This window comes from Rhopilema esculentum, chromosome 10 (genome assembly GCF_057945365.1).
Source record: "Rhopilema esculentum isolate cy_ngs chromosome 10, ASM5794536v1, whole genome shotgun sequence".
Classification (NCBI taxonomy): domain Eukaryota; kingdom Metazoa; phylum Cnidaria; class Scyphozoa; order Rhizostomeae; family Rhizostomatidae; genus Rhopilema; species Rhopilema esculentum.
The window spans coordinates 10,221,293-10,246,291 of record NC_142824.1 but is presented as its reverse complement, the minus strand read 5'-3'; the positions used below and the strand labels follow the sequence as shown (position 1 = coordinate 10,246,291).

At 38.0% G+C, this 24,999-nt stretch overlaps 3 protein-coding genes across 8 annotated transcripts in view; 2 read left to right on the top strand and 1 right to left on the bottom strand.

The window, feature by feature from the left end:
• Positions 1-275: 275 nt before the first annotated feature.
• On the top strand, positions 276-6,144 carry LOC135691019 (large ribosomal subunit protein mL49). Its single transcript, XM_065208741.2, has 4 exons — positions 276-425; positions 3,471-3,582; positions 5,005-5,132; positions 5,773-6,144. Exons 1-4 carry the CDS (start codon positions 384-386, stop codon positions 5,905-5,907), a joined length of 417 nt encoding a protein of 138 aa, XP_065064813.2. The 5' UTR covers positions 276-383; the 3' UTR covers positions 5,908-6,144.
• Positions 6,145-9,650: 3,506 nt separating this feature from the next.
• On the top strand, positions 9,651-21,435 carry LOC135690964 (uncharacterized). 5 transcript variants are annotated; one of them, XM_065208679.2, is made up of 5 exons: positions 9,651-9,723; positions 10,142-10,216; positions 18,959-19,176; positions 19,458-19,611; positions 19,918-21,435. In XM_065208679.2, exons 3-5 carry the CDS (start codon positions 18,988-18,990, stop codon positions 20,841-20,843), a joined length of 1,269 nt encoding a protein of 422 aa, XP_065064751.2. In that variant the 5' UTR covers positions 9,651-9,723; positions 10,142-10,216; positions 18,959-18,987; the 3' UTR covers positions 20,844-21,435. The 5 variants fall into 5 exon arrangements, with proteins under 5 accessions (XP_065064751.2, XP_065064745.2, XP_065064759.2 ...); XM_065208673.2 differs by lacking the exons at positions 9,651-9,723; positions 10,142-10,216 and adding an exon at positions 14,407-14,484; XM_065208687.2 differs by lacking the exons at positions 9,651-9,723; positions 10,142-10,216 and adding an exon at positions 14,931-17,261.
• Positions 14,481-24,999, bottom strand: part of LOC135690905 (serologically defined colon cancer antigen 8 homolog) — a 24,640-nt gene continuing 14,121 nt past the window's right edge. Inside the window, exons 18-21 of one of the 2 annotated variants that reach the window (XM_089110550.1) lie at positions 24,867-24,984; positions 24,280-24,454; positions 23,329-23,490; positions 14,481-14,937 (exon numbers count right to left, since the gene is read on the bottom strand). In XM_089110550.1, the coding sequence (XP_088966676.1) occupies positions 23,335-23,490; positions 24,280-24,454; positions 24,867-24,984 (449 nt within the window). In that variant the 3' untranslated portion in view covers positions 14,481-14,937; positions 23,329-23,334. Of the gene's footprint in view, positions 14,938-21,763; positions 23,491-24,279; positions 24,455-24,866; positions 24,985-24,999 lie in introns of those variants that run through there. The other variant, XM_089110549.1, reaches the window with a different exon arrangement.

The window sequence follows — 24,999 nt, the reverse complement described above, 5'->3', positions numbered from 1 at the left end:
CAAATTACACTCTTCTTTATATAAGAACCGTATATATCTTCCTAGGCTTGATGTTCTTATTCTTTGGATCATACGTGACTTTAATGCTCTTGTTCTTTCGTCAACATTGATCTTTCTCCATTCACTCAGTCACTGTCACTAACAATGCTTTGCATCACATATTTAGCAATGTGGAAGACTAGGTGGTAAAATCTGCTCTGTCTTTTTAGCAATAGGAAAAGAATTTCAGAATGATGTAAATTTGTTCTATTTTTTGGCAAATCGAGCCTCGCTTGAGTTCTTTTTCGAGAAACTTAAGGACATAAACGAGGCTCACGGGAACGAGACAAAATGGCCTAACTCATGTCGGCAAATCTCAAATCTGGAGCCAAAAGAGAGTTGATATGCTAGCGAAGCGAAGCATTTCACTTGTTAGCAAATATCAGGTTTGTTAAGTTTCAGTTTACTTGATAAAATATACTCCTCTCTTTTAAATTTTTACTTGTCTCTTTTGCAATGGAATTTCTTAGTAGTAACTAATTCCTACTCCATTTACTGCCGGGAGAAGCAAGGAGCCTCGCGGCGCGGTCAAAGGCTCCTTTTTCTTTGTCAATCCAGAACATCTCTCTGGAAAGTATGTCCATTTTTATTGAGGTCACAGGCGTACAACGGGGCTTCACTGATATTATTCAAATTTTAAGTATGCAAGTAGTACCACAAAAAATCGAAGTTCTCGAGGAAAGGTCGGATGAAGGCCTTGCTTTCGAAGTGATAAAAATGCTCAAGAGAAGAGAAAAAATCCCCAAAACCATCAAACTCCACTCAGGGGAAGAAACGGATGACCAACAAGCAATGGAGAAAGAACTAAGAAGACATTTCAACGAGGTCTTCTACAAGGATAAGGAGGAGGAAGATGATGAAGAAATGCCTGAACCACTAAGCAAGCCCATCACAGCAACCGAAGTGGAGGCAGCCATCACAAAGCTCAAAAACGGAAAGGCTAGCGGCCCAGATGAAATACCGGCCGAGGTTCTAAAGGCTCTCAAGCATCAGATTGCGGAAGAACTGGCGGTCATCATGAATAAGCACTTTGAAACTGGGGCCGAATTCGAAATTGGAGATGGAATGCTGGTACCCCTACGGAAGCCAGGAAAATCAAACGAGGCGGCAAACTTCCGGCCAGTGATTCTCCTGGACACGGTGCGGAAGGTGTTCGCGAACGTCGTACTGGCCCGGATAAGACCCAAGATTGAAAACTTCCTCCCGTCGAGCCAAACCGCCTACCGCTCAAATCACTCAACTGCCGAGAACGTCTTCGCTACCAAATACATTCACTCTATATGCCAGCATTTCGGCGAGGAGTATGAGATGTTGGCGCTGGATTTGTCAAAGGCGTTCGACACGATGGCACGCTCGAAATTGCTGCACGTCATGGCCGGACTGGTGGACGCCGACGAGCTGAGACTGATTCGCAAACACCTGAGGAATACGAGGCTAAAGGTGAAAATCGGGAAAGACTCCACATGGTTCAGCACGAACACAGGAACTCCCCAAGGAGATGCCCTATCACCGACGCTTTTCACCGTATACCTTGAGGCGGCCCTCGCAGAGCTGCGCAGCGCGGTTCCCAAGTTCGAAGAGGTTGTCGAGATGTGTTACAGTGACGACACAAACTTCATCTCGAAAGACCCGCGAATCATTGACGACATCGAAACGAAGGCGGCCCAGGTTCTCGGACGTTTTGACTTGGTGGTCAACGCGCAGAAGACGGAGAGACACAAGATAGACAAGGAAAGAAATGATCAAATCAAGATCCTCGGCTCCTTCACTGATATCAAGAAAGAGATGAAGAACAGAAAACAAATGGCACAAGCCGCTTTCTCGCATCACCACCACGTGCTGACAAATGAAAAGCTCGCTGCAAGCACAAGAATCCGAGCCTTCAACGTGTACGTGAAGCCGGTCCTACTGTACAATTGCCAAACATGGGACCTCGGTGAGGCAGATCGCGACGTGCTGGACGCCTGCCACAGAAGGCTCCTGCGGAGAGTGCTACGTGTTTTCTACCCAGCAAAGCTGCCTAACGACGAAGTGTATCGTCGCGCGGGTGTGGAGAAAGTGTCGACAGAGGTGGACCAGCGAAGATGGGCTTTCGTCGGGCATACCCTGCGACACGGGGGCCCCGCCCGCACGGCGATGGAGATGTACGAGGAAACTGCCAAGGGCAAGAAAAGATGAAGGGGGCGGCCCGCGCACAACATCGCGCAGACCGTCTCAAAAGACATGGCTCAGAAAAACTGCACAGCGAAGGACGCCCAGGACCGGGCACTCTGGAGGCAGGCCAAAAAAGAAGAGCCACGAAGATCCAGCCGTAGCAGAAAGGGCCAAAGGCAGAAAGATCCCGACTTCATGTACTAACTCTCTTTTCTTCTCTCTTCTTTTTCGGAAGTTTTATTTTTATTTTTGTAAAAATCACAACTTGTCACCGAAAAAAAAAAAAAAAAAAAAAAAAAGTAGTACCACACAGCTGGCTGCAGCACTGCGGAAGTCGGACAAGAATGCCCGCTCTATCAAGATCTTTTTTAAGTTAATTAAGCTTCCCGCATAGAAGTTGTCCACACTTTTGCATATTGGCAGTGCAAAGTCCCTTGTAAATAACATTTTACATTATCAACACTACAAATTTTTTAATGTGATTTCAGGCGTGTAGTCTCAAATTTTCAAAATGAACTTATCTGCATTGTTAGGCTGCCATATATTGGTTTATTTCTCTACAGAAACAAACCAAAATGACCCTTTATTCATAGTATTTTAGGTGCCCTTATAACAGAAAAAGTATATTTTTTGTGCAGTTTGCCTTAGATGCCTTCTTTGACACACCAATAATAAGTTAGCTTTATTTTTAAGCCATTTCATGAAGAAAAAATGCAGTTTATATCTTTTATTGCTTGGAAGAGCCTAAAAGATGTTGTTGGTTTAAAAATTTATTTCAGCAACATCATTAAAGTTATCACAAAGCAAATTACAGAATATAATTTGCTGAAAGCTAAGCTACATTTTAGAAACTTAATTTTGAAAATTGATGGTACACATTTGTTTCAGCGCCTAGGAAGTTGAAGAAACCCAATTTGTCAAGTGCCTGCTGTTTTTCCCCTTCAAGATCTCTCTAGTAGTGCAAGGATGGCTTAGTGACGAGGGTCCTGGATTACAGATCTAAGCATATACCTTAGATTGAGTCCCTGCCATGAAAAAAACTTTCAATTAGAGTGAAGAGAGTTGCAAGTTCTATTTAATTCAAGGCTTTGAAGTCAACACATGTGATCACATTAAGAGGAAGAACCAGGAGGGGCTTAATAAGCATAGCTTCACAGTGTTCTAAACTACCTTTGGAAGTTAGGTTGTAACAAACAAATAAAAATAAAGAAATTTTCCTCGAAAAAAACATTTTCCCAAGCTCTGGTATGTACAGTAAAATCAATTATTTATCTTAGGTGATTATTAGACCATCAAGATGCTTGTGTAGTGAGGTTGTTCAGTATAAACTGAAAGAAGAAAGATTGAATCAGATTGCAAAGTCGCCAAGTGGATGGGTCCCACCGGCTGGTAAGTCTTAACAGTTGTCAAATTTATACAGCGAAAATTGCTAGGAGTTTAAGTGGCTCACAAAATGACCAAATTCAAGTAGTAGTTGTACAGAATTTTGTAGGGGCACCAGTTTTTACCATTGCCTGAACCCTATGTAGATGCAAAGTTTTGTAATGACATCAATACTTAGCTTTACATCTCTACAATGCCTTGCAAAAAGGATTCCTTTATGATTATTTTCATTGCAAATAGCAGAGGTAAAAACAGATTGTAATAATTCCAATGGATCGAAATAGTATGCCATAAATTTTGTTAAAGTAATCTGCAAATAAGTTTGTTTGCAACTGCACATATTATCACCAAAACAGGTATGAAGGACGCCAGCATGACCAAAGGGCAAGGGGACAGGCTTGAGTAAAAGTGCATTTGAAAGATAATTATCAGCTTCTACTAATTCCTTCGTAACTGCCATTTTATTACCATCTTCTTGAACCTTTTGGGTAATTTTTGCATAAGGAATTATTTTACAAATTTTAAGAAATGTTGTCATGAATTGGGCACTACAATCAGAATTTCATTTCAGGGGTGGACACTTGGTCAAATGATGGAGGGGCAAGCCTATTGTTTTAACAAGATGATGTCACATTTCCCATTGTTTTAGAACAAAAGACCATTGTCCTCTTATGTATTAAGGGGCGGTCACCCCCCTTGCCCCCCTAAGTGTCTGCCCCTGTTTCATGTTTCAAAAGGCAACAGGAGTGGTAAAACCCCTGTGCCCCCCTTCTCCAGCATCCCTGACAGGTACTGCCAGGAATCTTTAGAAAATGTTGCTTGTTCAACAAAAGTCTAGTACCAATCAATCCTCCAAAAATCAAACATGTCAGAAGCATTAAAAACCTGAACAACTGTAAACATTCATCATAGCGTGAAATAATACAATAAAAAGAGAAGATGATTTTTGCCTCATACTCTGTAACAATGCTGAAAATTACTAAGAGACACTAAAGTTTCCCCTTATTACTGTTCTTCTCAGTTAATTACATAAGGCTCTTGTGCAACCAGTGTGCCTTGCGACTTTATTTCTAAAACAGTGCTAATACCTTACTAGATATAAAAATAAAAAAACAGCCCTTTTCTCCTCATGTAAAAAGACATCTACTGCAAAGCATTCCGGTTGCATAAGTGCAAGTATAATTTCCTGGGCAGGCAGAGTCTGTAGCAAGCAATCACAAAATAAAGAATTTTATGTTTTGTTATGACCAAGGTTTATACTGAGAATTATAATATGGTTGAAATTCTATGAAACTTCCAAGGACTGGTATCAATGAGTTCATTAGATTTTTCTTTGTTGATTTTGAATCATAAAATATAGGTAAACATTTTCTTGAGTTTAGTAATTTTTCCTTCAGTATTTTTGATAACAAAACTCTTTTTTTCTAGACAATCCACCAGATGTTGGTTTTGGTATCAGGCGCACAAGGACTAATAATCTGCCAGTATATACACACTATTCACACAGTGGCACAAGAGCTGTTACAGTTATTCGCAAGGTTTCTGGAGATCTAAAGGTATTAGTTATGAAACAAACAAAATATATCTAGGCTAATGCTAGATGTATAATCATTCAAACAGTGTGTGTGATATTCTTTAATGCAAAACCAACTGATTTATTTATCAATAGAAATAGAAAATCAAACATAGCAGCTATTAGAGGAAATACAGTATTCATTACTTGCTTTCTCTATGTCATTAATTTCAGCTCACACACACCTTTTCTCTCTATTCCTGACATTTTCACTCCTTGCTTCTGGTTGTAAGTTTTTACATCTCCCTATTTCTATTGTAATGACTGTTAGCGTGACCTGGCTGCAAGCATTATTTTGCTAGTGAGAAAGTTTACTAAAAAGCCAACTGTTGGAGGGATGGAATACACACTTTACTAGACCCTTCTATCATCAACCTTTCATTATATTGGAATGTGTTTTTGTTGAGCTACAAAGTTGTTTTAGATATTTTTTAGATTAAGCCTTTAGTTCTTTACCAATGTAAAAATTACTGCATTAACACATGAAAGTAGAACAGTGAAAGCAGGGATTATAAACAAAGTCAGAGACTTGCTGAATAAATTTTTAGCAATTAAAGATTTGCTAAAACGGTCTTGATATTTGATAGCTTAAGTCGTTAATATTATTTTATTGTTCTTCAAAGGAATTAGAAAAGTGTCTGCGATTCAAACTTGGTGATGAAAAGACTTACCAAATTAATGAAATTACTAGTTGTGTTAAAGTGAAAGGAAAACACAAGAAAGAAGTGGCAAAATGGCTTCTTCAGTTGGGTTTCTGAAAAATAGATGCTCAGCCATTGTATATATCAATAGCAATTGTAAGTTGTCAACAGTGTGGACATATGCAGACTCATTTGTGGATCAGCATGCTTTTCATATCATCATGAACTGAAATTACTGCTTAAAAGTTGTTTTTGATATTTTGTTTTTTATATGAGATATGTAACTTAGTGGAACGAAAATTTCATGTGAGATCATTAAATTCCATTGTTTATTATGAAATGTAGAACTACCTACCTATCACTGTCTTTCTGACTTCTTCTACAGCAAAGGTTTTAAGGGTAAAGAGGGCAAACCTTTTATAAAAAAATATAAGGATACAAAATGCTCATTAATTAGAATAAATTTACAATTTTAGTTAAAACTATTGAATTGTTTGCTATTGTGATATATAAGGTATTGCGTTTTCATCAGCAGGGCCTACACCGAAGGTAGCTAAAAAGATAACCTTTTAGCTAAAAAGAAAATACAGGAGTTGAGAAGAGTTTATATACAAACAAATTGTTTTCTGGTCAATGGTTTGATATCGATCCCTTTCTAGGAACTCGCCCGTACCTAGCCCTTGGTAAACTCCCCTTTGCTCCTATACCCACTCTCAGCCGTTGCGCTTCTCTCTCCTCTCTGCTATCTTTACCAAAGTAAGTTATGTTTATCTAGGCTTTTCACAACACTGGGGGTGGGCGTAACACTACTTGTTCGGGTACCTAGAAGCGAGAAATCTTTGTTCCGATCCGGCACGTCTTCAAAAAACGTTTTTGCTTTTCTGTGTATATAAGAAGAAATAATCTGCTCTAGTTTATTGCGTGAGTAAGATTTTTCAGTTGTTTTCAATAAGTGAAAATCAGAATTTGAGTAGTTTCTCTCAACTGCCGAATTGTTTGTTCGCATGTTTGTTTCTATGATTGCCAATGCCCTGACTTCAGCTTTTTTGTAATACAAGATAAACATTAGGAGACAGTCGGCGACCCAGCACTTGCGCAAAGAGTCTCTGCAATAGTGAAAAGAAGATTTCGATTTGTTATTGATTGCTCGAGGATTGCTCCAGAACGTCATAATCAAAGAGAGGAGGGGTTTGGGGATCAAGGACAACTTTTCGTGCGTCTATTTTCCTTCCTACGCAAGTCTCCTTCGCAAGGTCATACGTCACAGAAGTGCTGTTTTTCTAGTAGACCTCCCAACAATTCTAGCACCAATATCATGATCAGGAAATGTACGCTTTGGTTCAGAAGACCCCGTTTATGCTGTGATTCGCAAAACTTATAAGTTGCTACTCTGAGCTTCACCCTTGGTATGATCATCATCAGGCCGCTATTGATTTCTCTCTTTGTGGGTGTAGTCGTTAGTTTGTACGAAGGACGAGTCCTGTATTCATAATACTTAAGTTGCCTTTGTGGAAAAAAAACCTGCGATGCTAACCAGAGTTTATTTTAAGGAATTTTTATCACTGCACGCATTCAAAATTTTTGAAAATTTAGGTGTCAAAATCAAACTAACTGGACTATGATAAAACTCTATAGCGTTTAGATACTGAACAAATTTCAAAGAGATTTCATACATCATGATCACTGTTACTGTTATGTTCTCGTTTTTAAAATTGTAATGCTCTTTTATAAGCTTTATGTGTCTTCTGGTAGTTGCTTCAATTCTGCTTTTTCAATGCCAAAACTCTTTATTTTAGTTTTATCACTGCACAAAATTTATCACTGCACAATAAAGGTTTATTACTGCATTAATTGGTTATTGGTTATTAATTGAGAGAAACTACTCAAATTCTGAATTTCATTTATTGAAAACAACTGAAAAATCGTACTCACTGCACGTTTCAATAAACCCTGCTGCTAACTATTCTATCAACTACTCCAGGGTCTCTAACTAGTCAGGAGGAAGAATTTGGTCCAAATGGGCCCACTTTTAACACAAACACAGAGTATATCCGTATTTGAATGGTGATAAAAGAGCATCCCCACACATACTTTCCATATGGCTTATTTTCTCTTTTTATAAGGAAAATTTCACTAAGAAAATCTTGGTTGCAGGCATATAACTGCGGAGGAGGTATGGTGAGAAAAAACAACAACAAATTTTTGCTGGTGGGAATGCAACATGTGTAGCCATGAATCAAACACCAGCGCAGGTTGCTATTTGCGCCTCTACACAACAATAAGCACTAGATGTTGAGATTTTGAGCGTCATTATCGAGACAGGTACTTTGGCTCGAGGGGAAATTCACTCTTGCAAATAGCGTACGAGATTTTCCCTAAAGCAAACTGATTTCTAGATTTCCAAACTGATTTCTTTTCAGACAAAACAGTTAGATTTCCAACAAAGGCGTACAAGATTTTCTTGGAGTGTTTTGTCCCTAACCTTTGGTAAATAAAGTCTGACCTCGTGAAAATCTAATTATGAAAATGTTCTATTTATAGGAAATTAACATAAAATTGACTTGGGCGAGAGTGAGCAAGGAGTAGCGAAATACATCGAACAAAAGCAAGGGGTTACTAGATTTTCAGATCGCCAGTCTGTTTCTTTAAGCGAGAGGTAAATCATTCCAAGAAAATCTCGAACACCTTTGGCAAAAATCCTTTTGTTTTCAAGAAAAAACCGCGAAAGATCCTAAAAATTGTCTAGTTCAAAAAAACGTAAACTTTTTGGATTGAGCGACATACCCTTTGGCTTTAAATTGTTTTTACTTTTCTTCCCTTCTTGGTTGTGCTTTTGTGGACAAATGAGAAAGAACTGGAAAATCTATTTGCTAGTGCAGTACGAATTTGTTCTGAACACTGAAACCCTCAAGTTAGTGCCAAAAAGATAATTCTATATTTCAAACTGGATTGTGTTTTTTAAACAATGGAGCCCTTTGAAGGACTTTGTAAAGTTAGTAAAATACGAAAAAGGTTCCGATGAGATGAAATTATGAAATTTATCACAGAGGAACAGGGACGCCGTAACACATTTTGGGATGGGGGCCTTAGACAAATTGCCAATTTTTATAGTAGTTTTTCGGCCATTATTTTTGATGCCACAACATAAATATCTTACTTCAGCAAGAAAGTGAGGGAGCAACAGCCGCCCCCCCCCCTCTTGAGGCCTCGAAGTTCCGTTAACAGTTTTAAGCTATTTTGCATCTGAAAATGTCTTGGCAAATTTTTTTTGTAGGGGGATGAGACTACTGGTGGCCTCGGTCGTTAGGCTACTCTATACGCTAATCGCTCTAGAAATTAGCCTTCCAGCGACAGACTCAAAGGCAACTGAAATAGCCATATCAAGAAAGAATTTGCCTTGCTGTACGTGATTTGCTCAGCAAGAGCCAAACATTTTTACTGATGTGTAAAGAAATTATTTCAATGGATGCAGCCAAATGGAGGCCTGGGCATAGAGACAAGCCAGCATGTGGTTTCGAAGCTGGCACTTAATTATTCATTCGAATACATTAAAAGATCTTTGAAACTTTGCTACGTCAACAAGCTAAAACCCTCTATTGAATCTAGTTAGATTCTTTTGCTTCTACCAAACAATAAGGCTACACGCTACTGGTTCCCTTTGTAATTCTGAAATATTCTTTAAAAGCAGTGTTTGTTTGGTTTTTGATCGCTGAGTTGATACGATTTATTTCTTTTGAAAATTGGACTTAGATTAACAAGTCGCCGAAGTTCAAATGAACAAACAAAACAACAGGTTATTTTTGGTTGACAAAAGAGAAATGTTTCCTTTTATTTAACATAATAATACATTGGATTTTGAGGTCGACAGTGGGGCGAAAGTTCATAGGCCATAGGATTCTCTCGGGTGAAGGTGTTCTCTCGTGAATTGCAAGGGTGAGTTGCAGTACTATGTTTCCAGTAACATATAATTGATCATTTGTACAGGTTGCAATGCTGTTACGGTTTTTACGCTTCTGTAAGATTTCGATTCAAATGCGATCAAGCGTTAAGCTGCATATATTTCAGCGTCTAGTTCTTGGTTTAGAACAAGTTGTCAGTTACATATTTTCTTCGTTGACCGGATCCAACTTGTTTCATTAAAAGGAACGTATGAATTTAATGTTACTTTTACAAACTGCCATCATTTGTTTGGAACGCCAAAGCGAATCGAGCAAACAGAAGTTGGGGCTTTGGCTACCCATCACAATCGTGAGCGTATAAAGACGTTGAATTACTTGAAGAGATCGAAAATCGAACCGGCAATAAGCCATTTCCTTACATTCCTCTACGGCATTTTGTATTTCTTCGACAGGAAATCGTGAACGATTGACTCAGATTTTGCGAAATCAACGCTTAAGAGCCAAATCTGCGTGAATCTAAATCACAGGTAAGTGTATTTGTAAATATCCATCAAATAAAGACAAACTAACAGTATCATATTTGATAATTGTTACGTTAATGTATCTAATGATTTGTTAGATTGCAAAATCTGCATGCTGCCGCGTGTACATTTTCTTTGTTTAGCAGTGACGTCAGGGGAATAAGGAACATGACAGACGAAGCTTTTGTTCGGGTGTTGTTTGTTTTTAACTCGTGGAGTTTCAGGAGTTTCTGTTACAGCACATATACAACTACAGAGAAATGTGTAGGCGTTGCCTCTTGCATTAACAAAAATTGTTGTTACTTACAACGTTAGCGATTGACGTCAATAACATATTTTTACAATTGTAAAGAGGAACAGGAGCATGACATAAAGTTTCGTACAGTACATTATTTGGGAGGAGATAAATACATAACCTGCAACTGACCCGTAGTAGCAGAGAAAGGGCCGTCGTCAGCAGGATAGGAAAGCGATTTGTCATTTACCTTATACGCTTATATCGACGATAAAAAAAGAACACAAATTTTATTTATGTCCATCCTTCCCAGCTTGCAGTGTATGACCGATCTTGGGTGTGCCAACAACCCTCTCAGGTGTGGGTGCTCAAGAGTTTTCTTAAATACCAGGAGCAGCAGCACTATAAAAATTTCAAGTATATAGTTTAATGGGTCTGGTTTCTAGGTGCGTTCTCAGTGCTAGTTTTTTTGCGCGTTTTAAAAAATTGAAACTGCGCGCTAAGAATCATGTGTCTTGAGAAATTCGCTGCGCTTGTGTGTAGTGACGAGATAGGACCAGCAAACTACCGTTTTTTAAAAAATGTTCGCTCATGTCTTACCAAAAATTCAATGAAATAAGCATAACCTTATTGATTTTGATATTGTCAGATGTTATTTCCCCTGTGTTTATGTGTAGTGGGTACGGAGGACACTTACTCTTGCGCGTCTTCTGGGGGGTTTTGCGTGGCCAAAATACAAAAGTGCGCGGATGGGAAATTTGTGTGCCGCGAGCTATATATTGTGGGCGCGCAGCAAAATTTTTAGTCTCGCATGTCTGCATCTTGGGTTCTCAATTTCCATTCTCAGCGTACTAGCATCCTTCAATTAAGTAAACTATGGCAAGGACTACGTTGAAATTCAGTCATTAAGGCCTTCCACCAATTATTGATTGTTAGACACAATGCTGGTATGACTATAGGTATAAATAGAAACCATCTTAGGCCCACTTTGCGTTATTTGCTTTAGGCCATCTGTGTAATCAACGCAACCCTGTATGCAATAAGCAAAATAAACAAAAACAATGCGTTCTCCACAACACTTAACATAGCAACAATGCTAGCTTTCTAATTTTCAGGTAGCGACGATAAATTCTCTATTCACCGTGTGTAAAATTATTGCTCTCCAAAACGAGCAGAGGAAGACATAACAAAGTAATGTGTTCAAAAATGGGGCGCTCATTGATTCTGTAGAAAGTGAAGGCGTACTTTTTCAGACTTTATCAGAAAAGTGAAATTGTGAATTTCCCGTGTTTCATGAAAGAAAGCATCAGGAAATAAGGAAAAGTTTCAGTAACCTGACATGTTTTTCTGTCCTCTAATGCCTCTAATGTCTAATGCCCCTGATATCCACGATTTTCTTACTTAAACTGCCTTATAGAGCGTCCTTACAATCTGTTGAGCTATGTAAAAGAGGGTCAAACAACTGTAAATAAAACCTTTGGGAAACCTTTTGCCCAGGTAATTGCACAGGACTTAAGTCTGTTTTTACTTTTAGACGCCAAACTGCACACAACAGTCCGTTTTTAATTCACGCCAGCTAAAATATCAATTTGTATGAAACCATGGCAGAGTAAAATATAGTTTGCAGAAAAAATTAACTAACCACAGAAAACCTTTCTATTTTTCTTTGTAGGATGAACAATGTTGCTTAACTGAGAGTGGATTCTATTCCCCAACCCCTTACGTGTCGGTTTTCACCCTAAAGGTGCGGTCGTGATGATCCACTGACCAGCTCCTAAAGATACAGTTGTATTTGACGCGTAACATACATTTATTGTTAATTTCGACTTAATGCGTGAATAGATACGTAGCCAATGCGTCACGATGCCGACATATTGACCTCGTAGCAGGCACCATGCAATGAGAAATTGTTACTGTTATTCAAGTGCATTGTTTTGTAAGGGTTCGTGTTCTTGTTAGATATTGTATTCTTCTATTGAGTGCCTAATCTAAGGTGTTTTTGTTTACTAACATGATACCAAGGTAAAAGCTGCGCTGAATGGCATTATCAAGATCTACTTGATGATGTCATTTTCCGATACAAATTTGCGTTCCGTTGAGGAAAGTTACAATGAATGTAGCTACTGAATGTAATCTTCATGAACACGAATCAGTAGCACGCGAGCTATGCAAGTCACGCTTTATGGAATTCAATCCGTTACTATTCGCCTTTTGAATTCAACACCTTTCAATAACAGTAACTTAGTATATCTGCTGATATCTGCAATTGCAGTTGGAAACAGATTTGCTGTGTAGTCGAAAATAGCCCAAGATGTGACGATTTTCTTCATAGTTATGCCGCTGTAACGTTTAAAGTTTGGCGACAGTCTTACAATATCAGTCATTTTAAACTTTGCTTTGTTTCCAAGAATGTGGCTTTAATTTACAAATCGCTGTGCTCGAGAAAATAAAGTAGTGAATGTATCAATATTCTATGTCTACAAACCCTAACGACAGCTTCAAAGCCTATTTGTCACAATACACCTTCCCATAACAGGTGGCAACTTCTTCTCTGATCTGCACCCAAAAAGCACCGCAAACATTTCTTAATGCGGTTCTCTATTTGTTTCTACACTATGCAGCTACAAAACATGGCAGCGGTAATTTAAGATTAAACAGTTGCTCCTTCAAATTTCTAGCGTTTTGACTGGTGGCGGTATATTGGGTTTGATTCGTACATTCATACTTAGCCAGGCTACAATAATATTCCAGAATGTTTGGGAAGAATCGTTGATGGGTGCATTAATTAGAGACGAAGGTTAACAAGCCGCAGTCCAAGACAAGCGAAATGACGTAGCACCGTCAAAGACTCCTGGTGCAAACTTTACCTAAATAAGTCAATACTATATTTGATTAATTCGCTCGATTCTCCTTTGCCGACCCAGGTTTTGGTACATGATATGAATGTAACAACTGAAAATGTTTTCCAAGCTTCTAAATCATAGGAAAGACATGATGTTTAGTAAAGGGCAATTCGCTCTTCGAATTTTCCCTATAACAAAATGATTTCTGGGGATTTTCAGATAAAACAATAGGATTTTCGATGTTTAGTGTAATATGTTGAAACAAACTTGTAATCCTGAAATCGTTTAGGAATTACAGTGAAGAGAACTAGAAGCTCAGTGCTGCTGGATTGGGAGGAATCCTTCAGCACTGGCAAAGCGTATTCAATAACTTTTGACGATTTGACAGCCAAAACATGGTACAGGAGTGAATTTCGTGCACTATTTCGTTCGATTTCTGCTAGCCCAAAACCAATATCTTCATACTGTGGTAACCTTTCTCAGAAAAAAACAATGAAAATAAGGCGGGGTTTTAATGTGACACTTCGGCTAATTTTCTCTTCAATGGCCTTCGTCGCGATCGCTGTTGACTGTGTGAACGCCTTGTTTTCTAGGCGGTACTACGAATTGTCTCTTGTATTACAGACTTTGCCATACTGGAATCCGTCAAGTCCATACGCAACAGATTTATGCCAAGAGTAATGCCCTTTTACACAATGCTTTATACACAAAAAGTGCCAAGCCTTACGCTAGCGTAAAAACTGCAGGCACGCTGTACGTCACAGATGTGGCGTAACATGGCTTTATTCCACTCAAGAGACTTCGTACCTCTTAAGAGATTTCATAACCTTCCTCTTTAACAGGCCATTGGTAAAACTAACGTTAAACCTAACTAAAAAATAAGAAAATGCACAAAATTTTTCCTCAGATTGAAAAATACACCTAATGATAATGTGAAAAATGTTTACTTAAAGACATCAAAAAAGGAACATTCATTCATTTCGTTTCGTTTGGACTGTTGTTTTTTAGTTCCCGTCACCATTTCAGACTGTTTATTTTTGTTGTAAAGAAAACAATAAGGCCACTGACGTAACAGGTGACTATATCAGTGTATTTTGTTATTAACCGCGATTTGCATAATCCTTGTTCAGTTTGACGTGCATTTAAATCAAGAACGGACGCTGGTTTGTCACTGGTTTTAACAATGTCAATTTTAGGTACGTAAAGCAATAAATATGTAATTCTTTTGCACCGATATGTATAGTGTAACGGGCTGTAGGTTTTACAGTAGTTCATGCAATCAGAATGTTATCTCATAGTTGCTCCATTCTCGATCTTCAATTGACCTTGTTTCTGTTAAGGCTACGCAGAGTTGAAAAGAGAAAACAGAATACGGGCATCAGGTTTGCTCCGATTTCAATGCAACTATCTATGTAAATTAGAGGCAAAAGGAAATAAGGCAATTGCGTGCTAAAGAATATGATTCAACTCACCGGGTTGCTTTGTGTAGTAAAGCCAAATCGCTCTGATCGTGTATTTGTCTTTGGAACAGTCTTCTACTAGCTAACAGTAGTAAGCCATATTGTTCTCATCAAGATTCGGTCTTTGAAACAACTTTCGTTACATTGTTCGTCTTAGTTCTAGCTAGCACTCGAAAGCTTTGCACCAACCTAAAACAAGACATAAGCAATTTTGATATGGGGAGTAACTTTCCAAAGAAGTAATCGACAGAATGTTTTTAAGAAAGCAGCTTTCTTGATTAAATATTTGCTCTATAAATCCTTTACAACTTCTCTCTCGTTTCTCGAAGCCCTGCCAATATCAGGGTAGGTTTTTTTCTGGCTACAGAATGATAATTGGACAAGAATACTTCAAAACAATTATTCGTTTACTTCCGAACTCGTTTATTTGTAGCTTGGAGTTGTATGTATTGGTACTGAAATCCTGCAAAACAACATCTCCTTAAAGAAACTATATAAATACATGGGTGACCGTATTCGTAGCTAATTATTTTGCAATCTTTATCAACTTCAACTATCACAAAGAGCATCGGTTTTCTCTCGAAGAGTTCATATCATCACAAAGAGAGAAACTACAGTTCAAGCTGTAAAGCAAGATAACACTTGGAAACATATGCTTGATTCATTAACTAAGTTAGCGTTAAAATGCATGAAATATAGAAAATCTCATTCACTAACGAGCCACTTCATTAGCCTATCGCAAAAGTTTAACGTTTTCAGGTGCCTTATATTTATATATGCTCTTAAAGCACCATTAACTCCATGCAAATGTTGACATAATAATTAGCAAAAGTGCATGTTCTTTGTAGTTTAAACTAATTTGCTTTTCTTATTTTCTCTTTTTTCCTATTTTGCTCTTTCGGCAAACGTTATGGTCGCGACCCTTCTTTATCAACCCTTTATCTTGCTGTCCTTAAGGGGAAATGGCAGGCAACATACAAAAGCTTCAAGAAAGTTTTAGCATGCTCTTGTTAGAGACCTTTGGATTTCCGTTATTGTAAGAAGCTAATTTTTCGTGGCATGCTTGGCGGAAAGAGTTTTCATTCGATAGTAAAAAGACGCAAAAGAAAGCTTACAAGGACAAACGTGTGAGTTGGTTAATTCGTCAAAATCTACCAGCAATATATCATTGGATGATAGGGGAAATTCCTCAATTGAAAATTAGGTTTACCATAGTAGGGGATTCTCTGTGGGTGCACGTATGACAGGGTTTAGTACATGTCGACACGATCTGATGGGAGCCAAATTTTTACAGTTGAAAGAACGGATACGGAACTCTTTGCAATTGTTGAGCGATAAAAATTTGTTTTGTACAGACTAACAATTGTACCCTACTTTCTCTTTCCCTTAAATGCATAACTGGCCTTGGCACTGAGGCAGAATTTGCGTTTTCTCTTTCGCTGTTCATCTCCTGTTAGCTAAAGATTCCAGTTTGGGGGCGAATGCATCTTAGACGTTAGGACTTATGGCCAGCAGTACTCGCTCTGCATCATGCCAGACAAGAAAATTACTGCTGGATGTGAATGCTTCCTTCGCAACAAGGGTCCTGGCCTTACCCAACAACCGCCCTCTTGAAACTATAACACAACCTCGAAAACCTTACACGGTAGTGTTTTGCTAGTCCTAGGCCCTACGCACCTTATTCTTTTAAGGTTATTGGTTGTGGTTATTATGAATTTACATGTTAATGGTCGATGTCATTTCAGTTTGGCAACATTTCATGTGTCAATCTTTTCTAAATCCACTACTCTACAGGTGATAAAAGAGTTACGTAAGTATAATCCAGAAAGCATTTATACTTTGTGGGTTATAAGTAGACCTTTACACACCTGCTTTAATGCGCATTCATCTTCTACTAGCTACGCGCAGCCGCGGTTTCATTTAGCAATTTAAAACGAGACTGATCAAATTTATAATCATTTTAACAATGATAAATTGATACAAGATACAAAGGCAGAACTATTTCAAAACTAGCAGAATATTATTTGTTGATAGCAAATAGAAAGCCAAGAACCATCTTGAGCTACGGAATCCTAACAAATCACAAACATCTTTGATTTAGCCATATTCCGCTCTTTTTATTGTAAATTTTATAGTATACAACTTTTTAATTTTGTAAGTAGTTTTTGCAGGGCCAATTGTAAAACATTATTTTGACTGAATTTTTACCCTAGGTAAATAATTTTAAAATGAAATGAAAACATCTAGAGCTGCTCGAACAAGTCCCATCTTGCTTCGAACAGTTTTTTCCTTATGAGGCTATGACACAACTAGAATCTTAGCTGTGAAAAACGATAGCATCTCTCGCTTTTAAAATCAGTGTTAATCACTTGTAGGATAAGAATACATATACTGCGATGGGCGATGGGGGTTGTCACTGTTGCAGTTTTTCATTCATGTATGACGATCAGTGCTGTTTGAAAAGCCTTAAGAAAGACCTCGTTAATACCAAACGTGACTCTGAAGTTGGAAAGGTAAATCAACTCGCTGGAATTCTCTTTCATAAAAATTCTCGCCAGCTGGTAAACAATGTAAACTTGAATACTTTTAGGAATCAGCTGACTACTTATATCAGAATCATAGGTGACTAAGATCAATTTCCGTGGTTCACCCCCCCCCCCCCTCTCCCTTACAGAGAACTTTGTGATTCTTCATTGAAAGCATCCGATTAGTAAACTAACTATCAGTACAGCTAATTAGTATTCTGTACAAGAGCCTTCAGTCAAAAATGACTTAATAAAACCGCGGCTCTACTGCCACAAGACTACACCTCTGTTACGTCATTCGTGGCTTTGCATTTATTAATGTCCATTGGTATATTGGAAAATTTATAATTTTCATTTTCATTTTCATTTTGTTGTTGTACCTGTTAAAAGAAGGAACAAGGTACAGTTCGTTTGATGAATTTTCTTGAAAAGGCTCTAATGAATAGAACAATCCCACAGTTGGTGTAACGTAATTGCCGGTTCCACAAGGATCATCTCTGGAGCAATTATTTTTAGCATGGATTGATCTGAAAGCCATCGCAAACAAACTTCGTAGTTGCATTTGTGTCTTAACGTCATTCAATTGAGCAAGTGCATTGTCAACGGTAACTCTGCAATTCAAACGCAGTAAGGCTGCGCTTGCTTTTCAGCAGGTAACTGGTTGCCATATTCACCTAAGGAGAACATTCATTAGCGCATCGGGCATCGCTGTCAAGCGTATTAAGGATATGTATGGTAGTAAGTGTGATTGACAACAATGTTACCAGTCGTCACGCCTTGCATGTAGCTAGATATCAAACATTCTTCTGTCGAGGTCTATATCAGAAAGAATGAAATTGTGGTATCGGGGTTTCCAGCTAATCTAGCTCACGAATTGAACTATTTCTAGCGCCTCTATTTTGATCACCATAGAACTACAAATACGAAGGATAAAATGACAATTGTTAGGCCTATCAATGTTTTAAGTCGTTGCCATCCAGTTGTGCTAAATATGGATAGTTTAAGTTAAGAGAGTTTTTAAGAAAGTTCGTGATAGAAGCTGCATGCCAATTTAGGATTAATGCAAAATAGAATGTTTAGTTTTATTGAAAAATAGGTACTCCGACAAAACATTTTTTCATTAAAGATTGATAGGGATACTGAATTAACTTACGATGTTTTCTATTTACAGGAGCGTATACAATTTAGAACAATACTACCACAATAAAACGTAAAATTCCTTCAATTAGCTTTATTCATAGCAAAATTGAAATGAAAAGGAATGCATCTGGATACCAGTTTCGTTTGAAAATGAGTACTTGATGCTGATTGGCAAGGCAAGGCACTGTGTTGTATCACCGACTGCTAATTTGTAAAATTGGCATCATATTGGAACTCAGCTAATTGTTTGGTACTTCTGTTTATGAAATAGTACGTATAAATAAAAAGAAGGATGGTTTTTGATTGAAGGGTTTATAAAGATCAGATATATTCCTGGTTCTATTATGATGATCCTGCCAGGTATACTTTGTATCGAGTGTTGGCATTTTGAGGACGACATTTTGTAAACAGGTTATTACATCGCGTTACGGGGTCTGTGACATTAGAGTTTACGCATGGTGATAATGACAATAGTAGATGTAGTTTAGAATCTTACGAAAGCAGTAGTTTAGATTTTCTTAATCTGTAAGGCTTTTCTGTTACAGGTGGACCCAAACCTTCTCAGTATCAAACGATGTCATCATACTCAGTGCCTTACCTCGGCTATGAAAAGCGCCAACCAAGGGAACCAAAATGTGCCAGATGTCGAAATCATTCCATAGTATCAGTTCTCAAAGGACACAAACGATTTTGTCCATTTAAGGACTGCCAATGCAACGAATGCAACCTCATATCTGAGAGACAACGAATAATGGCTGCACAGGTACATTTTCATGTGACTTTTTAATTTATCAAGCAGTTAAATGCAAAGGTCATCTATTTGGAATGTCAACTGGAAACACTGTTTAGGTGTTGTTGCTTGCCATTAGTTGTGAAGCGATATGCATAAAAGCTAGGGAGAGTTTGTTCAGTTGAATAAATGAAATAATTGAAAATGAAATCAATTTAATAAGTTAATTATTTGTCTGATATTATCATCGTTTTAATAATCCTAACTCCATTTCGCTTGAACATATCTCAGTAATTCTTTGCTCAAATCAACAGGTTGCGTTGAGGAGACAGCAAGATCAGGAAGAGCTTGGCATGGTGCAGACTTCAGTTAGTCAGCGAGAAGAAACTCCTGTATCTCGCAAACGGCATCATGAAGACACTTATCCCGTTTATCAAAATGAAACAATGCCCGTACACATGGACAAAGGTGTGTTCATTTCTTCAAATTTCATTCTGTATCTGTATTACGAAGAACTTTCTCTTCAGCAGTGCGAGTATTCTTCACTTCACTAAAGAGTGTTTTGCAATTCCGTAAACAACTTACACTTCCGTAAACAATTGCCTCCAAGGGAGCATTAAAGATAAATAATGCAGAAGTTAACAAATAGCGTCACAATCATGCGAATCATGCATGCATTCTGTTTGTTGGCTATTGGAGGGGCACTTCGATACTCGAGCCGTACTAAACAAGTTTCTTTTATATAGCATATAATGTTTATATATCTTTTTACAGGGGTGTCAGTTGAGAGCAAGAGGCGTCTGATTGAAACTATGAATGCATTGGAGAGACCGTATCCAATGAAGGGTAATGGAATGTCAGTTCATCATGGATCGTTCTCACCCTCTGCTAGCTATGCCAATGCTGTTCCTGTCAGTGCCAGTATTGAGCGTCACATGGCAAATTCTAATCTGGCACAATACCCACACCATATGGTTGGAAAGGGACCGAGACATGAGTTCGTGGGTGAGAAACAGGTTCCCCTTGATTCATTGTTTATAAAAGTACTTCACAAGATCTTCCCCCACCTGAGCAATGATGTCATCAGTAGGGAGCTTGCATACTTTGGCAACGACTTGACAAAAACTGTAGAGTTTATGCTTCGAAAATACCAAAGTGCACTCGAAGACACTCCAATATACACCAATGATTCAAATGCAAACCATGAGCATCACTTTGCGAAAGGAGCATACATGCACGCCCCAGAGAGTCCAAGGGCCTATTCAAGAGAATCATCACCTTCTAGTGGTATATCAGGCTACTCTCCAGGTCCTTCGCAGCACTATACTCCAGTTGTTTACCCTAGCGATGCTAAGTACGAGCAATCATTGAAGCAGTATCATGGAGAGGGTAGGGACAGCCATTATCAAAGTGAGGCAGAACATAGATTCGATCGCCGAAGTCGTGGCGAAGATGTAAGGGATGACAATGTACATAATCACAATGCACAGTATAAGAATGGGGTTCTGAGTTACGAAGATGCATTGCAGATATCAGCTATCAAGAACCGAGAAAGCAGCAAAAGCCTGCGTTTGCCGCCTGCAAGGAACGGCCAGGCTCACGTTGATGTAAATGGAGACCACGTAGAGCGGGAATACCAGGACCATTCGGTGTCGACGTCAAATGGTACTGCAGCTAATAATTTAGAAAAGGAATTATAGATTATCGTGGGCGTAGGTCTTACATTCATGGAATGCCGTACATCTTCAGTTTGTACCAACACAGACTTGCAACATGGTGAATAACAGCGTGGACTGAATGTAGACCTGATAAGAAAAATTTTAAACACTGTCGATTGGTATCTTACAATTATAAAAGGTGTGCCATCACAGCTCTATCGTTCAAAAACAATCACCGATTTGTCGTTCTTAATTTCAATATCAGAAACATCTTTTCTTATTTTAGTCCTTAAACAAACTATTCTCTAAATGCCAGACAAGAATATATGAAACATTCCTGGCCAAGGCAAATCGGTAATATTTTTGACTTGAATAAAACATTTTTTGGTAAGGTCAATCGGCAATATAAAAATATGTTGGGTTGCATATTTAACAAGCAAGCTAGACGATGCCTGAACTGAAGAATGTTTAAATATTTCTTTCTTCAAAGTTGAACATATTTTGACAGATTGATGTTTTATAACGCTTTGTAATATGAGCTGCACAATATCACTTCGTTTTTAAACAGCAAGACGTATGTATCATGTAAATAGAAAATAATGGGTATTTTTTAATAGTTGTCTCTTTTGATGTACTTAATGCGTTTCTCCTGTCTTCTTCAAAGCTGTTTAATTTGTATTTTAATTACGGAAATAAGATGGATGTTCAACGAAAGTGTAGGCACCTTTCTTGAATCATTTTAGCTATACAGTACTTTGGTATGAGTTCTTTTAGCGTAAACTCTGCCTGCTTTATCAAGAAAATGAATATACACAAACATAATAGTGTTTTTCGAGAGATTCCTATACTTTCTTTGAAGCCTAGTAGAGAAAAGCATATAATTGGAGTTCTGGCCATGATATCATTAAATATGGTATCAAATTGTCCAAATCCAAAGAGGTGGGCCCATGTAACTTATAAAGAATAAACTTTTAGAAACACAACAGAGTTCAATAAAACTATCATACCATAAACTCAAAAACTTCAGAATTCTTCTGACTGATTTTTGATGTGAAGAGAGGGACGAGGTAGCTACGAGTTGAATTTGCTTCAGGCACGAGGAGGAGGCCAACAAAAGATGGCAGTACTCTCCTCTACACTACAAATATCCATATCAACGGCCAACAAATCAATCTTCTTTGATTATCTTGTGGCTATAAAATGCTGAACACGGATTCTGCATGTAATTTTTGCATGTCAGGTCAGCCCGTAAGGCAGGTATGCCTTTCCCATGGCTTCCTGATTACACACATAAACCCTTCAGCACCAGATGATCCTACTGAGGTTTCAGCTCAACTACGGATGCTATCACCTTTTTTAAAATCCGAGATCTTTTTTATAAAAGTCAGCTACGTAGATCTAAGAAATTATAAGTCACAGCCTCAATTAACAAAATCCCTTCTCTAATTAACAAAAGAGGGCATTGAAATCGAAAAAGAAACCGCTTCAGTAGCCACTGCAACGAAGGGATGTTTGATATAGCCTGCTTATTTGGTAGTGATGATTCTTCCAAATGTTAAACTCCTTGCGAACAGATGAGAGATAACAGTTGACAGATGTTGAGCCCCTTGTGGAATAACGCTTTCAGACAACTGTTCAAGTGAAATCGTAAGTTGCCAAACAATGCTTATGGATTGTTTCATGCATTGAACTCTGAATGAGTTGACTTGTGTTCTTTATAACTGGTTTACATGGGTTTAACCAAGTCACTCTCACATCTATGTCATCACTAATGTCTATCTAATTAAAGGACCTAATTACCTATTTCTATAGGCGCGAATTGAAAATAGATCGAGAATTGACTGAAACTGTCTGGGTGTACGTTTGGCCAGTGGCGGATTTAAGGGGGGGGGGCCAGTTGGAGCAGTTGCCCCTCCCTCGACGAGTTGAAGCAAGTCTGGCGCCCCTTTTTTGGAAATTGTTTGCCTCTTTTGAAGAATGAGAATCAGATGATAAAGTTTCTGAGACCTTAAGTTTAATTTGCTTCAAGGATTACTTCAAAGTTATGTTGTTTATTCTGAAAATGGGTCTAAAATTGTTGTATACAGCGTACTCTCGTCACCAATTTTTGAAAAGTTTTCAGCGCCCCCACTACCAACTGCCCCTCCTTTAAATTTGCCCTGAATCCGCCCCTGCGTTTGGCAAGCGTTGTATGTTCAGGCTTGGCAGTGCTCTGGCAGAAAGTGAGATGGTCATGGCGAATTGGGACATCCTTTGGTGCCATTTACTTTAATATATAAGGCTCGGCGATGTCTAGCGAAAGGATTTGTAAATTGAACTGTGATTTCAAGCCGATGAAGGCTATTGAGTATCAAAAAGAAATAACGTATACCACACATATAATACAATACTCTTAGTTATGTGACAATAAATAATTATTTACAAACAATTTGATTTGAGCTTTTTATATTAGCAGTTTTTTTTATTAGGTTAAAAGGGTTTTCTGCTCCATTTTAGAAGCAACAAATGAAAAACAAAAATAAACCACCTGAACTCATCCAGTTGGCTTCTCTGTACTGTCCAGATCTGATATAGATATTCTATCACTGTGTCGAAATGCAGGGAGTTGAGATTTTAAGAAGTTAACCTCCTCTCTCAAAAGCTGCCTCTCTCTTAAGACGGAGTTGTACTTGTTCATTAATGAAATTGCCTAAAAACAGAAGAATACAGAAGCAAATTTACGTGAGCTCATTTTCTTGATTTTCACCGACATGCAAATCCGTAGCCCTAACTAAACTGTACAATGCAAGCTCATCTTTAGTTGTAAATCAGGCACAATCTTATCAAGCATTCCTTTGCGTGTCAAAAAATGTTTATCTCTAACACAAAACTTACATTCTGGTAGGAAATATATGGGCCTCTTATTTGTTTTTTTAAAAGATTTTGATGACACTCACCCCCACCCCCCCCCTCAACGCATATTATTCCATACTGCAATAATTTGGTACTTCAAAATGTCCTTGCAGGAACTTTCAACAATACTTTCCATTTTGCAACTGACGCAAAAGCCATTTATCAAAACCATGTTGACCAACCATGTTTATTTCACCCGCCAATCCCCCGTTTATTCCCAACCCCAGGTAAGGATAATGAACAGTAAATTTTCTTTGACAAGGAATGTTTGAAGTGCATCGAAATCCCTCCTGCTAAGAATTAAACAAATCACTCTAATATATACATACATAAAACTTGTAAGTGTTTACCTACAAGAAACATTTTCATGTAGTTCCTTTTACTTCAACTATTTATCAAAAATGCTAATTTATTAATTTTCTCAACTTTATTTCTCAAATCAAAGAAATAAATTATAAAATTGAATGGCAATAGCAGAAAATTTCAAAATTCAGATCAGAATTATTTGGCCTTTATATTTACTGAACATAAACGAGCAAGAATCTTAGTCAGCATTCCATCCATTTCACATGTTGTATAACATTACCTTTTCAGCATATTTCTGAATTTGGACTTGCGCAGCAGCCATTGACTTTTCCAGAGCTTCATATCGTTCACGGATTTTAAGTAAGTGATCAGATAGGTCCCGCTTTTCATTTGAATTTTTTTCTAACTCCCTTTTCAATTGCGAATTCTCTTGCAGTATTTTGGACTGGGTAGTTCTGTGGAAGAAAATAACAATGTGGTAATAAATATTTCATTTCTAAAATACGGAACCCAAGGAAAGTAAATAATTCAAGACAATATATTTGGATTGGATCATACAATCTGTAAGAATAAAGAAAAAAACTTTTCTATTTGTGTTTTCAGCTATATCTGGCCTAAATTGGCTGAAATGTGGGCAATGATGGACCTGAAGCTTGCTAAAGGATTAGTGTAGTTTTGGGCTGGCTCATAGAGTTACCTAAATACACGAATACCCAAACTACAGTGACTTGAAGGAAAAAGTGAATGAGTTCATTGACGGACCAGAAATTGTAATTAGGGTCATCTCGGCCTATGTACATATAATTTAAGAAAATGTTCACACGAACAATATTTAATATATTTATTCAATGGCCGGTAAACCCTCACCTGTTTTCTTTTTCCATCTTCTCTTGCTTTTCGATCAGCTGTTTGCATTCCTCTTTGAAGTCTTTCGATATTTGTATCTGTGATTCTAATAAGGAGCTGAGCTCTCCTTTAGTTGCTTCTGAAATAAAACGAA

Bases quoted from the DNA above. Each gene is read 5' to 3' on its own strand.
- LOC135691019 (XM_065208741.2), top strand. From the start codon at position 384: ATGCTAGCGAAGCGAAGCATTTCACTTGTTAGCAAATATCAG. The intron at 3,583-5,004 runs GTAAGTCTTAAC...CTTTTTTTCTAG, and splicing joins TGGATGGGTCCCACCGGCTG to ACAATCCACCAGATGTTGGT. The intron at 5,133-5,772 runs GTATTAGTTATG...TGTTCTTCAAAG, and splicing joins AGGTTTCTGGAGATCTAAAG to GAATTAGAAAAGTGTCTGCG.
- LOC135690964 (XM_065208666.2), top strand. The intron at 19,177-19,457 runs GTACATTTTCAT...TCAAATCAACAG, and splicing joins AACGAATAATGGCTGCACAG to GTTGCGTTGAGGAGACAGCA. The intron at 19,612-19,917 runs GTGTGTTCATTT...ATCTTTTTACAG, and splicing joins GCCCGTACACATGGACAAAG to GGGTGTCAGTTGAGAGCAAG.